The sequence below is a fragment of the Lontra canadensis genome, unplaced genomic scaffold (assembly GCF_010015895.1).
Source record: "Lontra canadensis isolate GAN:19392208 unplaced genomic scaffold, GSC_riverotter_1.0 scaffold190, whole genome shotgun sequence".
In the NCBI taxonomy this organism is placed as follows: Eukaryota; Metazoa; Chordata; class Mammalia; order Carnivora; family Mustelidae; genus Lontra; species Lontra canadensis.
In genome coordinates, this window is record NW_022631184.1 from 1,556,501 (window position 1) to 1,570,573 (window position 14,073).

Sequence of the window (14,073 nt, forward strand, 5' to 3'; positions counted from 1 at the left end):
GGCCCATAACCTCTTTCTCTGCCACAATAGGAACATCTAGCTGCTTCCTCCACTAAAACCAGCAGCCCACCCACTGGGGTCGAGACTGACCCCAGCCCCTTTGCGCATTCCACAGCGTTGTCCTGATGCTCAGAAGGGCCATTACAACGGGCATCCTTTCTTAAACTGTTAACTCCGAAAACGGGCCTCATCCCAAGAAAGCGCGGGCTTCATCCAGAGAAAGCCTGGCGTCCCAGAATGGACAAGGCGGGGAGGAGGGGTCTGTGGGGCTGCCGCAAGCCGGGCGGAGGGGAGGGGTTCTGGCGGCGAGGGGGTTGCATCCGCCAGGGCGTGGGGTCGGAAAGGTCACAGGCGGGCCGGGAGATGGAGTGGCCCACGGCGCGCGGGAGCGGGGCTCACCTCCTTCGCTCCCCCCTCCCACTTCCAGCATCTGGGCGCGGCTCGGGGGTCGCGCTCCGCCGTTCCCGGCGCCCGCAGTCCCGGGGGAGGCCGGGCAGCGGAGACCAGCGGCGGGAGGAGCCCCCACACTGCCCTTTCGGCACAAGCGCGCCCGGCGGCCGCCGCCCGCGTCCCCGCTCGCCCGCTCGCCGGCCCCCGGCGCGCGTCCCCCCCCGCGGGCCCCGGGTCGTCCAGGCTGCCGCGGCGCGCTGGGCCCGCAAAGCCCCCGGCCGGACGCCCAGACCCGGGCGCGCGGAGCCGGGGCGGGGCGGGGCGGGGCGCGCCGGCCGGGCAGTGCCGGGGGTGTCGGATGTCACCCCCCGCGCACACCTCGGCCGGGGGGCGGGGGAGCGAACCACTGAGATGCGGAGACCTCCCCGGTCCTAGAGCGGAGCAGGAAGTGTCCCAGGGGAGGGAGCCGAAGGGCTCCGGCCTTTCCTTTCCTGCGCGTCCGGCGGGCTCCGCGGCGGCCAGGCTCGCGCGGCCAGCCACCGGGGACGCGCCGCGGGGGTGAGTGCGGCCTGGGCGGCCCGGCTCCCCGTGCGCACGGCTCCCCGCGCGCCCCGTTTCCCCGCGCGCCCCGGCTGTCCGCGCGCCCCAGCCGCCCTGCCGGGAGCCCTGCGGCGGGGACGGTGCGGGCGGGGCCGTAAGGCGATACAAATGCTGTTTTGCAGGCGCCTCCATTTGCTCCCACCTCTCCACTCCCGAGCGCAGCCGCGGTTTTCTGGATGAGCCGGGAACGGCGTCGGCCCCTGCGAGGAACCGGCCGGCCTCAGGAGGGACGCCCGGAGGAGCGGGCTGGAAGGATGCGGAGCTGCTGCCGGAGGCTTCCGCCGCAGCAGGAGGGACTCGAGTTGGGCGCCCGGCAGGAGTTCCGGGCGGTGAGGTGAGCAGCCGGGAGCTGGCGGGACTGCGGTCTGGCGGGGAGGCGGCGAGAAAAGCTGGCCCCTGCGCCTGGCCTGGCCTGCAGTCCTCCTTCCTCGCCGCTGCTCCCGCGGAGTCCTCCCGGAGCTGCTTTCCGCAGGCCCCGCCCCTCCGGGGGTGCCCCCGGGACGAACGTGAGTTCATTCATCAGGCATCTCCTCCGAGCCGCCTGCGTGCCGGGTGCCCGGTTGACAAAAAGGGCCCCGGCTGTGCGCTTGAGGGTGCCCCGCAGCGTCCTGAGCGGTGGAGGTGGGGCACGAGTCTGGGGCAGCCCTGAGCGTTCTAGAGGCCCTGCAGCTGTGGGATGGCGGAGCTCCTGGGAGCTGGGGGCAAGTCGGGCTAGGCTGGTGCTCCAGCGGCTGGCGTACACACCCTCAGAGTCCTTTGGTGTCCTACTCTGTTTGTTTTTATGGTGGGAAGCCAAGAGGTCCAGAACCTGGAGTCTGGTGGCAGGTCAGGGGCCTTTGCTGCTACTGTGGCCTCGCATGCTGTTGTGCGAAGCGTGGGTGGGGGTAGCCTTATGCAGTCTGCTGTCCAAGCGTGGCAGAAGCCTGAGGATGAGGGAAGGGGCTGTGGGCCCCATGCACCCTTCACTTTCCTGGAGTCCCCCAGTCTAGAGTAGCCATGGTTGCTCTCGGATGTCCCTGGAGAGGTGTGGGGGACCCCCCGGAATCCCTGTGCCCTGAACACTGCCCCTCTGTCCTGCCTGAGGAAGCCGGGAGCTGTGGGCTGTCGCCTTCACCATGGTTTGGGGATGACATGGGGGTGAGGAGCACAGGCTGATAGGCAGCACTGCTGTTACTAAATACACAGTTATTTTTCTCTGGTTACACACAGGATGTGGCTGCATCTCTGGTCTGTTGTCTTGGGGGCTGTCTGCTTCATCCTGTCCTCGCTGCTGGCTGGGGCTCACTCCGGCAGGTCCAGCACCGGTCCTCGGCCCTAGCCACACACAGGGTTGACTTCTGGTCCTGGGTCTGCTCTGAAGGCTCTTGCCAGGCATGTCTCTCTTTGTCTTTCCAGCTCTTTTTGCAAAGGTCTCAAGGGCAAGGACGGCGACTTTGGCTCCAAAGCCTCAAGATAGCGTCCTGCTCAGCGTGTGGGTCTCAGGTCCTGTCCAGGAGAACCTGGCCACTGAAGGTACCACAGCACCTTCACTCCATCTGTCTCCTGCGTGTGGTCCGTCCATGACGCTGGTTGCTTGAAACACTGGTGTCCTGTCCTGCTAGTGCTTTTCTCCCAGACTCCCCGCCCCCCACCCCCGCCTTGCGTGTCTGGTCACCTGGCTAGGGGAATCACATGATGGTGCTGTTGGGGGTGGGGTGGTACTTCCCTCTCCCCCCTTGTGTAAGGAACAGCCATGCTGACCCCTCTCCCATGTCCCAGAACTCCTCCAGAGGGCTGGTCTCTGGGGGCTTTGCCACACTCCCCATCACCGCCCCCAAAAACCTACCACAGGAGACCAGAACATTGAAGCCAGTGATTTCTGTTTGGAAATAGGGTCGTCTTCTGCTGCTGACCCCCATCAAATCCCATCATGCCCACAGCCCTGTGCCCCCGAGTCTTGGCTCCAAAGGAAAGTGAGGAGCCCAGGAAAATGAGGAGCCCACCAGGAGAGAACCCTAGCCCCCAGGGGGAGCTTCCCAGCCCTGAGTCCTCCCGCCGCCTCTTCCGCCGCTTCCGCTACCAGGAGGCTGCGGGCCCCCGGGAGGCCCTGCACCGCCTCTGGGACCTGTGCCGGGGCTGGCTGCGGCCGGAGAGGCACACTAAGGAGCAGATCCTGGAGCTGCTGGTGCTGGAGCAGTTTCTGGCTATCCTGCCCCGGGAGATCCAGGGCTGGGTGCGGGCCCAGGAACCCGAGAGTGGTGATCAGGCGGTGGCAGCCGTGGAGGCGCTGGAGCGGGAGCCGGGGAGACCCTGGCAGTGGGTGAGCAGGGGGTGCTACACTGGGCTAGTGGGTGTTGGGGGTTGCTGGGCGGGAGAGGCAGGGAGCGGGTCTGGACGACATTTGTGGAGAGGGGCAGCTGTGTCCTTGGATGTTCGGCAGTATCACATGTTCTCTGGCCAGGGGTGAGAAACTCTTTATGGAGATCCAGGCTTCAGTGAGGCTCAGGTTGCAGTTTAGTTTCCTCAGAAAACGGGTTCCGTGCCTCAAAGGGCCTGACCTCACAGCCCTGTAGAAGGCCCTGTCTGAGCCTCTGGCGCTCCACCAAGAGGGTGTTCAGCAGGTCCAGGGATGGGTGGTATTGGTCCAGTCTCTGGCCGCCAGCTCTCTCCTGGCCAGGGACCTCTCCACCTGGCCCTGAAAAACCCTCTCTGGAACTGAAGCTCAAGCACTGTGAAGACCCTGTGGTGATCGAGGATGGGGACGGCCCTCTGGACCAGGAGCAGGAGCGGCTGCCAGCAGAAGCCCAGAGCGACCTTGCCAAGAGCCAGGACACGCAGTCTGTGGCCCTGGTGCCAGGCCCCGGGCTCCCGAGCAGACCACCAGGCCAGCTCAGTGGGGATCCAGGTACTGCCAAGGGGGTAGGGGAGGGGCATGCATACCCCACCCGTGCCCTTGGCAGCAGCTCTCGGTGTCCGTATTTCCTTCTCATCCACTGAAGAGCCATGAACTATGTTGGGAGTCTGGGTCCTTCCCTAGAGTGATTCAGTTAGAATCTGATGAGCATGTCTGCCCTCTTCACTGTGCTAGGCCCTCCCAGAGGGACCACTGCCCATCTCTTGGAGGGTGCATCTCTGGATCTTGTCGGCTTGGGGACCAGCCAGGCACCATCACCCAGCAGGGCCTGTGTGGGCAGCTGTGCGCGGCTGTGCCTTGTCTCCCTGAACCGCTCTTTCTTCAGCTACAAAACAGCTGCCCTCATGATGTGTCATAGAAAATACAAAATTGCCTCGCAGGGAACGGGCTGGTGTTTTCAGGGTACAGTGCCTGGGTGTCAGCTAGATGCATTTGGCTCTCTGTGGGAAGAGCACCCGTGGCTGGAGGCAGGTGGTTTTGACAGCTTTGAATCCTCGAGCTCTGACCTAGGGCATACTCCAAGTCCCGGTTTCCAAAGAAATCTAGAGACATTTTTTAGAGACATCTGCACAATTAGGAACTATGTGGCTTTTACTGGAGGCGCATCCCCAGTAACAAATCAAGCACTCTTCCTGGGTTTGTTGAGGATTGAAGTATGAGACCCACAGAATGCTGAGAGCAGGGACCCCGAGCTGCCCATGATCATCATGGGAATTGCAGTGCCCTCAGGGTGAAGAAGGGGATATCCACGATGGGAGGGTCAGTTTGGGAGGACTTGCCACATTGTCCTGTAATTACAGCTGGAGAAAGCCAGGAGTGCATGCTTGTGATTCACACAAGTGGTCCTTTGTAATGTAGTAAGGTTTTTAGTTTCCAAAAAAAAACATCTTAAATTTCTCTCAGTGTGTAATTAATCTGCCTTCTGTGTAAGGCTTCATTTTTCTTTTTTAACGTCAGGGCTGCTGGCCATTGGGGCTCGCTGGGGCTTCTGTGAACAAGCACCGTCCACTGGGCAGTTCACACAATAGGAACGCATATTCTAACAGTTCTGGGGGGCCAGTGCCCTCCAGCAGGGCATGGGCGTGTGGCTTTCTCAAGAGGCTCCTCTTTGTGGCTTGTAGGCTCCTCCCTGCATCTTCACAGAGTTGTCTCTGAATGTCCATCTGTGTCCTAATCCCTTTTGATCAGGACACGAGTCACTGGATCAGGACCCACCCATGGGACTTCACTGTTCCACAGTTACCCCTTGGAAGACTTCATCTCCGAGTGCAGTCATACTCTGAAGTTACACGTTCATGATTGGTCACTGGGGGATGAACCTCCAGTAGAAGCCATACAGTTCCTAGTCTTGCAGGTCTTCCTGAAAGGTAGATTTCATTGGAGACTGAAAGCTCTCCAGTGATTCTCATGGTGTCCCTGTACTCCTTTCTCTTACGGACAAGTGAGGGAGGGCTGTAGTTACCTGGAAGGAAGCACTTGTGAAAATGGAAATACAGCAGTCCTCCCACATCCGAGCCCACACAGCCTGCACTTGGGCCAGTGGGGCGGTCACCTGTCACTGCCCCTGAGCTTGCCCTGTCTCACCCTCGTTGTGTTGGAGGCTGCTGTCCCAGCCCTGCAAGGGGAAGCACGCCAGATGCTAGTATCAGCTTGGTTGGGGGGGATTCAGCATGTGAGGTAGGCTTCTCCTGGATTTGCTCTGACTCTGCAGACGCCTGCTTTCCAAGTCTTCGTCTGCGGAAGAAGCAGGGTTCAAAACAACTTGTTTTTCAGGGCAGCCCTGCAGGGCAAGCATATGGCTCACCATCTGCAACGCCGAGCAAGGTGGTGTGGTGTAGGCAGGAGAGGAGTCCTCCTGCAGCAGAGCAGAGGGGTTGACCGGGCTGCTGGTGGGCCACGCTCCCACACCTGCTGGCGCTTAAAGCGCCCGGCCCACGGTTCTGCCGGGAGCTGCTCGTGGTTGGTAGCTGTCTTTCTTCCGGAGCTGTGTGATTTCTCAACTTGTAAATAAGTGACTGCAGGTCGCACAGTGATGTTTGTTGCTGGCAGCTCTTAGGGACACCTCAATGCCATAGAGCTTAAACCTTTATTTTCCCGGTATTGGATCTCTGGACCTGTGGGAGGCAGCGGAGTGTGTTGAGTAATAGATTGTCAAATCTCAAATAGGTAGATGGTCCTCCTGATGCAGATAGAATAGTGTGTGTTCACTGTACTGGGAGGGACAGCAAACAAGAAGAGAAAGTAGGCGTCACTCATGCACAGAAAGCCGCCTTGAACCCAGGCATGCCCTTCCTGCTAAGGCCCCTCGTGGCTACATCGGAAAGGACAGTGACAGAGATTCCTGTGGTTTGCAGTACTCTTCATGTGCATCGCCTTGTACTCCCCCCTCCTGTGGACGAGGAAGGAGACATGCTTTCCCTGTCTTTCAGTTCTGCAAGACACCCCCCTTCTTCAGGAAGCAAGTTTGAGGGATGCACAGCCCGTGACGGCCCTCCAGCTACCCCCGGTGAGTGACTTCTTCCAGAGCCCTTGAACTCCCCAGTGCTGCCCCTCCCTGCCCCCACCACGCTACGTGAGCAGAGACAGCCTCAGGTCAATGTGCGCCATCCTCTGGACACCTTAGGGTCCCCCTGGGAAAGATGGGGGAACCTCACGGCGTATCTGTTTCTGTCCTAATCGTCACAGTGATTATATTCCAGAAGTGTTAGGAGGTGAGGGGAGAAGGCACTTGTCATTTCAGTACCGTACAGAGCCAGGCACACTCATCAGGACTTTTCGTGGTATGTTCCCATGTGATACTACACACAGCCAAGCAAGGCGTCCTTGCTCACGTGTCCCCATGCAAATAGAGAGCCCGTCCAATGGGGGTCTCCCTCCCTTCTTTCCGGCCGTTTTGCTGCCTTTGGCTGCAGCTGCTCATCGTGCCTCCTCCATTTTTCTGACACGTTCCCGGCCTGGCAGGCGATGTGGTCTTGTGCCGTGGAGAAGTGGGTGATGTGAGGTGTGGACCTGGCAGATAGAGGACTGTCTGGTGGTCCCAGGTATGCCTCAGCACCATGCATCCTGTGGGACTTGGGACGTGGGAGTGGGGTTGGCTCACGGTGGGGAGGAGCTGGCGGGTATGTGGCTTGGGATGTGTGTCTTCCCTTCAAGCGGTATCCAAGGGCTCTTGTGTGCAGCGTGCACTCCCACATCACCGATGTCCCGTGACAGTTGTGGAACAGACTGACCCAGAGAAGGTAAAATGCCCAGTTCTTACTAAAGATAGAGATGTTTGACTGGTACGACATGCAGAGAAGCACTGTGAGCTCAGAGTCCAATGAGCCTGGTATCCCTCTGAGTCTCCACGTCCTCCTGTACAACGGGAAGCTGGATTTCGGTGAGTCAGCACCATCTTACCGCTCCCCTGAAGACAGTTTCTGCTCAGTGCACTGGAAGTGACCATCACAAAGGTCTTATTTTTTCAGAATCATTTTTAAATTTTTAAATTTTTAATTGTGGTAAAATACATACTACATAAAATTTACCATCTTAACTATTTTTAATGTACAGCAGTGTCTTTAAGGGTTCAGGGAGAGTAGGTATGTTCACACCACTGTGCAGACAGCCTCCATCTCATCTTCCGAAGTGGAAACCCCTTGCTGGTTAGGAAATAACTCCTCTCTCCCCCACACCCCCAGCAACATGGCTGCTCTGCCTCCTCTGTGAATTTGGCTACTCCCTATAGTTCATGTAAGTGCAGTTACACCTTTACAGCATTTGTGTTTTCATGACTGGCTTGTTACACACAGTGTGGTGTTCTCGAGGTTCCGTCACACTTTTGTGTGATGGGCTTTCCTTCCCTTCTGAGGCTGGATAAGATTGAACAGCATGTATGTGATACATTCTGGTTAGCTGGGTAATACTGTACGGCATGTGTGTGAGGCGTTCTGGTCACCCGGCTAAGAGTGCACAGTGTGTGTGTGACGCGTTCCGTTCAGCTGGGTAAGAATGCACAGCATGTGTGTGACACATTCTGGTCAGCTGGATAATACTGCACAGCATGTGAGTGAGGTGTTCTGGTCAGCTGGGTAAGAGTGCTCGGTGTGTGTGACGCATTCTGGTCAGCCAGGTCAGAGTGCTCGGTGTGTATGTGATATGTTCTAGTCAGCCAGGGAAGAGTGCGTGGCATGTGTGTGATGCATTCTGGGTCAGCCAGATAATACTGCACCGCGTGTGTGTGACGCGTTCTGGTCAGCCAGATAATACTGCACCGTGTGTGTGTGACGTGTTCTGGTCAGCCAGGTGAGAGTGCACAGCGTGTGTGTGAGGCGTTCTGGTCAGCCAGATAATACTACACCGCGTGTGTGGGAGGCGTTCTGGTCAGCCAGGTGAGAGTGCACGGCGTGTGTGTGAGGCGTTCTGGTCAGCCAGATAATACTGCACCACGTGTGTGTGGCATGTTCTGGTCACCCAGGTAAGAGTACACAGCGTGTATGTGGCACGGTCTGGTCAGCCAGATAATACTGTACCATGTGTGTGTGACGTGTTCTGGACAGCCGGGTAAGAGTGCACGGCATGTGTTTGGCGCATTCTAGTCAGCCAGGTAAGAGTGTGTGTGATGCGTTTGGTCAGTCGGGTAAGAGTGCACAGCGTTTGTGTGACTTGTTCTGGTCAGCCGGGTAACAGTGCACAGTTTATATGTGATGAGTTTTCTTTGCTCACTTGTCCCTGGTCTGCATCTGGATCTTGGCCCCTGTGAGCAGTGCTGTTGTGAACACAGGCACACATGCGTAAATGTGCTGTTGATCTTTTTCCGTCTGAGGTTAATTGCATTCATCTACAGCGGCCAGAAATGACAGAGCTCCCTTGTACTCTTTACACTACGCGATCGTGTATAGTGAAAATACCGTAGAAGGTCATGGCCGGCCCGTTTGTGTGGAGGCACACAAGATGCGGACCATGCACTTCCTCGGAACCATCCTTCCCTTTGCCCTTGACAGCAGCCTCGGGCTGCCCAACCACAGACGTTTATAAATGGATCCTGCATCTGGGGACTGTGTTCAGTCTGCAAACAGCGGAGCTGTGGCAGGCTTTGCAGGTGTCTGTGGCTCGAGTCCTCCTGTGTGCGATGAGATTCCACAGCATGGACTCGCCGCAGTGTGCCTGACCTCTCCCCTATTGAAACCTCTGGCTTGTTTCTAGTCTGGGGCCGCATTGCATAAAGCTGGTGTACATATCGGCTTGCGGGCTGTTGTGGGAGTGTCAGCTTCTTGCTTTGGGAGGAAGGCCCGGGTTTGCACTTGCTGCATTGTATGGTATGTGCATATTTTATTTTGTGGGAAACTGCTGCGTCCTTTTCCAGAAGGAGTGCTCGTTTCTAATAGAACAAGTGCAGTTGGTTTTTGTTGTTTCTCTTGGATTTTGTGACCTTGCTGGATCCATGCATCAGTTTGTTTTTAAACGGCGTGCTCTAGATTTTCCGTGTATGCAGTCACGCTCTCTGCCCATAAAGACAATTTTACTTTTTTCCAGTCTATGTCTTTGTTCCCTGTGCTGGCTTCCTTCCGCCGAGAGCTCCCAGCACAAAGTCGGGAGGCGGTGCCGAGCGCCTTGTCCCTGCCTGTTCCCAGGGTTCATGGCAAAGAGTTCATTCAGTCTTTCACTGACCCTGACCATGGCAGCCTTAGGGGTTTGGAAATACTCTTCATGCAGTTGCGAAAGTTCCTCGATCCCTGTTTTCCTACAGTTTTTATTATAATGGGTGGCTGTTGAAATTTGTCGAAACTTTTTCTGTTGCTGTTGGTCACATGTATTTTCTGTAGATTGTTAATGTTGTGGATAATATTTATCGATTTGTGGATATTGAACTAGTCTTGCATCCTGGAACGAACCTCTCCTGGTCACGGAATAACATTCTATGGGTATATTGCCAAATTTTATTTGCATTTACAGTTGACCCTTGAACACGAATTTGAACTGCGCTTGTCCATTTGCTTTTTTTTTTTTTTTTACAAATACAGTATAGTAACCTCAATGTGCTTTCTCTTAAGGTTTTTTAATAATAGTCCCTTTTGTTGCTTCATTTATTGTAAGAATACAGCATGGAATACATATAACATATAAACTGTGTGTTCATCAACTCTTTGCGTCAAGTTTTGGGGAAGTCAGAAGGTATACATGGGGTGTGTGTTGCAGGGGGAGGGTTGTGCCCCTGACCCCTGCATAGTCCAAGGGTCGCCTACATTTTGTTAAGGATTTCTGTAGCTGCCGTTTGGGGAGAGAACAGTCTGAGTTTGGTATCAGGGTAATATTAGGTTCATAAGACGAATCTGGTTGTATCCACTCTTGATTTCTAAAGGAGATTGTTTAGAATTGGTTTTCATTCTTTGACGTTTGGTAGAGTTCTCTGATGGCACCGTGGGAAGCCGGAGGTTTCATGGGGTGGAAGGGAAGTGGTGTTTTAATCATAGACCTGACTTCCTTGGTGGTCCTAGAGCTATCCACCCTGCCTCTGTGATGGTGGGGGTGCTGGTGTTTCTCAGTCAGCTACCTCCTTCGAGCTTGTCAGATCCATGTGTGCAGACGTGCTCATGCTGTTCCTGTATCATCCGTCTGGTTTGGCTGCGAAACCCATTTCACTTCTGATACTGGAGATTGGTATCTTCTGTCTTTTCCATGTCAGTCTTGTTAGAGGTTTTCAGTGTTGGTGATCTTTTCAGAGAACTATGTTTCATTGATTTTTCTCTAATTTCTGTTTCTGGTTTCATTGATTTCTGCTGTCATCTTGACTGTTTCTTCTGCCTGCCTGCTTACTCTTTGTGATCTTGGCTCTCGAGGTGGGAGCTTCGGTTATGGATCTGAGACTTCCCCTCACATTGAGGAATTTCAATGTAAGTGTTTCCATGCAGTGACCGTTCCCCTGAGAACTACTTCAGCTGTATCCCACAGATTGTAATGATGTGGCTTTACTTTCATTCATTTCAGTGATTTTTTAAAATTTCCTGACCCTTCTTCTTTGACCCAAGCATTGTTTTAAAATGCGCTGTTTAATTTCCAAGGGCTTGGAGATTTTCTCTTTATTTTCTGTCCCTGATGTCTGGTTTGATTGCATCGTGATCCAAGAATGCGCTGCGTGTGCTTTTGGCTCTTCCATGTTTGTTGGGAGTTCCTCCGCTCCTCCCAGGATCTGGTGAGCCACGGCGCAGCCTGTCTGGCCAAGCCGTGTGCGTGTTGGGAACAGTGTAGGTGCTGTGGGTGGTGTGGACCGAACGCACAGGTTGTGTGCTTCTGCTCTTGCGTATTTTCTGTCCCTTGACTAGAAGTCAAATTGAGGCCCCCATCAGTAGTGGTCGATTCATCTCTTCCTTCTAGTTCTGTCACTCTTTGTGTCCTGTTTCTCAGCTCTCTGGTGTGGGACGCACACGGTGAGGTTGCTGTGCCTTCTTGGGGGACGACCCTTTTATTAGTACAGAATGTTCTGTCTCGTTTTCTTTGCTCTAAAGTGGGCCTTATCTGGCATTTGACTACTCCTCGTCCCTTTGATCAATGGTTGTGTCATACATACCTTCCATCTTTTTACTTCCAACCTGCCTGTACCGTTATGTTTGAAGTGAGTTTCTTTTCTTTTAAAGATTTATTTATTTATTTGAGAGAGAGAGAGGGTGAGCACACGAACAGGAGGGGGGAAGGGATAGAAAGAGAATCCCAACCACACTCCGCCCACATGTGCAATCTCTCTCAAATAAATAAATCCTTAGGAAGAAGTAACTACATTAAAATATATATGGTCTAAATACATCTTTAAGTGAAACTCCACACCACACATGGGGCTTGAACACACGACCCTGAGATCAAGAGTCGCATGCTCTTACGACTAAGCCAGTCAGGCACCCTTAAACACATCCGTTAAATCACAGCGAGTGATTGGCAGAGTAGACTAAGAAACCTGACCTAACTCTGCTGTCTAAAAGAAGCTCACTTCTTGAGTGCCCCAGTGATGCAGTTGGTTAAGAAACAATTCTTGATTTTGGCTCTTGTCGTGATCTTGGGACGGAGGGCTCCATGCTTCCTCATCAAAGCTCCGAAGGGTCTTTGCTCCCTCAGGGAAGGGATCCTCCTTCCCTGGCCACTTCTGGGGTGCTCGTGCCCTTCCTCTGTCTCCAGAGTCCCCAGTCCACGTATGGTGTGTTTGCCACAATTTCTCTGGATGGTCTGTCTCTGGTTCCCTCCGCTTGGGTCTGCGGGGCTGTGTGTTTTAACATATGCACGAATTCTGGACTTGGTTTCTCCTCCCGTCAATTCCAAGCACCCCCTCTGCCCACAGGACTTGGCCGACCGGACTTCTGCTGTCCCGAGGCCCTTGCCCAGGTTCCTGACGCTCTGCTCACTTGTTCACAGTCTATTCTCTGCCCATCGTTCAGATTGCACGTCGGGTTTCTCCATCTCCTCCCCACGGGCAGGTTCTGTCCTCTGTCCCCTTCTTGCTGCCGTGAGCAGCCGCTGAGCCCTCTGCTCTGCAGTCCTGCTGTTTCCACTTAATTCGCTCTTCACATCTTCTGTGTTCACTCTGGTTCTTGGTACTTGGTGTAGGCTGATTTTCTACAGACAAACACACTCTTCCTGGGTCTCCTTGAAACCATCTGTCCAGCTGGGTTTTCCCTTCAGACACTGTTCCAGCAGAAGGTAGGGTCAAGCTGCCTCGGGGTCCCCGCTGGCACAGCCATGGGGGGGCTCCTGTGTGGGACTGGGGCATTGAGGGGGGCATAGCCATGGGGGGTTTCCTGCATGGGGTGGGGGCGTGGGGGAGGGCACTGCCATAGGAGGGGCTCCTGAGTCGGGCTGGGGCATGGGGTGGGGGGGTGGACAGCCACGGCGGGGGCTCCTGCGTGGGTCAGGCGCACAGGGGTAGGGGGGTTTGGGAAGCTCACGGTGCCCCACTGAAGGCACAAGGCAGGACTCCCACGTGCTCCCTGCTGGCATGAGCAGGGCTAGGGGCTCATTGCTGTAGTTCTTTGGTCCAAGGCCAAAAGCCCATCTTCTCTCCACCTATCAGAGTCTTGAATATGGGTTTTAGGTATCAACGGCCTGGGATTTCTGTTCTGGAGGCAAGAGTTAGGGAAAATATATCTGTTCCATGTGTCAGAAGGACGCAGAAGTCTCTGAAAATCCATTTTCCTGATGAAACTTGGCAAGGTTGAGAAAGGGAAAGCCTGTGACACGTTCCCGGTTACCTGAGATCTCCACATGTTCTGTAACGTTCTTCCAGACTCTTCTGTGTCCTTTGTTTCTGCCTGGCTAGGATGATACGTGGGGTCAGTGTAGACCACGGCTGCTGCCAACATGTGAGCATGTGTTCCTGCAGTGCAAAATTCCCCAGGTCTCTGTGGCCGAGTCCATGACCCCACCCACTTGGCCTCCGGGCTCAGTTTTGCATCAGTGAGGCCATGAGTGTCTCTGCCCACTGTGTTTCGTTCCTCCATTCTCGGGCACTGATCCAAGGGTGAAGGGAAGGAAACCCATAACTCTTGCCTTGCTGTGTAGTCCGTTGTTTTCTCCAGAACCTGCAGAGCCAGCAGGCATTGCTGTAAGACAGCTCTGATTTCCTTCTATCTGACCAGCCGTGGCGCTTCCCGTGTCTTCCTCCTCTGCAGGCCGTCGGGAGCAAGCCCCTTCTGTGCTCTCCTGGGCTCAATGCTGGCCTGCGCAGGGGCTGACGGGCGGAATGCAGGAGAGAAGAGGGCACTTCATGTGTCTGTGTGAGAACCCCAGGCAGGCAGGCTGAAGGACTGTTTGGCCGGGGATCACGCGGATGGTGATGGGCACTAAGGTGACGTTTGATGTTGTCTCTGAGCCAACCAGAATGCTGTCCTGTCTGGGGGGTTAAGGGCTGTTGGCTCTTCTGGGCAGGGGAGAGTCAAGGGGGCTCTTGATGAGGAAGAACAGTGCTGGCTTTAGGCAGAGACGGGGCAAGCAGAGCACGTTGTCTACATTCTTATTCTTTGGTTTCCCTCAGCTGGAAAGTCTTAATGCCAAAGTGGCATCCCCAAATGGGGATGGCCCTTTGTGACCCACTCTGAGACCGACACCTGGTTCTCTGCTGCAAGCCCATGGCTTCCCGCAGTCTGTCATCCCTTCTGTGGACTGTGTGCTGCCCCCACACTGGCCTCTTCCTTGTGGCCGTTGAGACGCAGCTGCTCAGGCTCCGTGGA

General features: G+C 55.3%; 1 protein-coding gene across 1 annotated transcript in view; it reads left to right on the top strand.

Moving 5' to 3' along the window:
* Window positions 1–813: 813 nt before the first annotated feature.
* The window catches only part of ZNF496 (zinc finger protein 496), a 28,783-nt gene continuing 15,523 nt past the window's right edge, over window positions 814–14,073 (top strand). Inside the window, exons 1-6 of the mRNA XM_032847576.1 lie at window positions 814–948; window positions 1,113–1,324; window positions 2,386–2,502; window positions 2,863–3,289; window positions 3,691–3,874; window positions 6,313–6,389. Coding sequence (XP_032703467.1) covers window positions 2,900–3,289; window positions 3,691–3,874; window positions 6,313–6,389 — 651 coding nt within the window. The 5' untranslated portion in view covers window positions 814–948; window positions 1,113–1,324; window positions 2,386–2,502; window positions 2,863–2,899. The remainder of the gene's footprint in view (window positions 949–1,112; window positions 1,325–2,385; window positions 2,503–2,862; window positions 3,290–3,690; window positions 3,875–6,312; window positions 6,390–14,073) is intronic.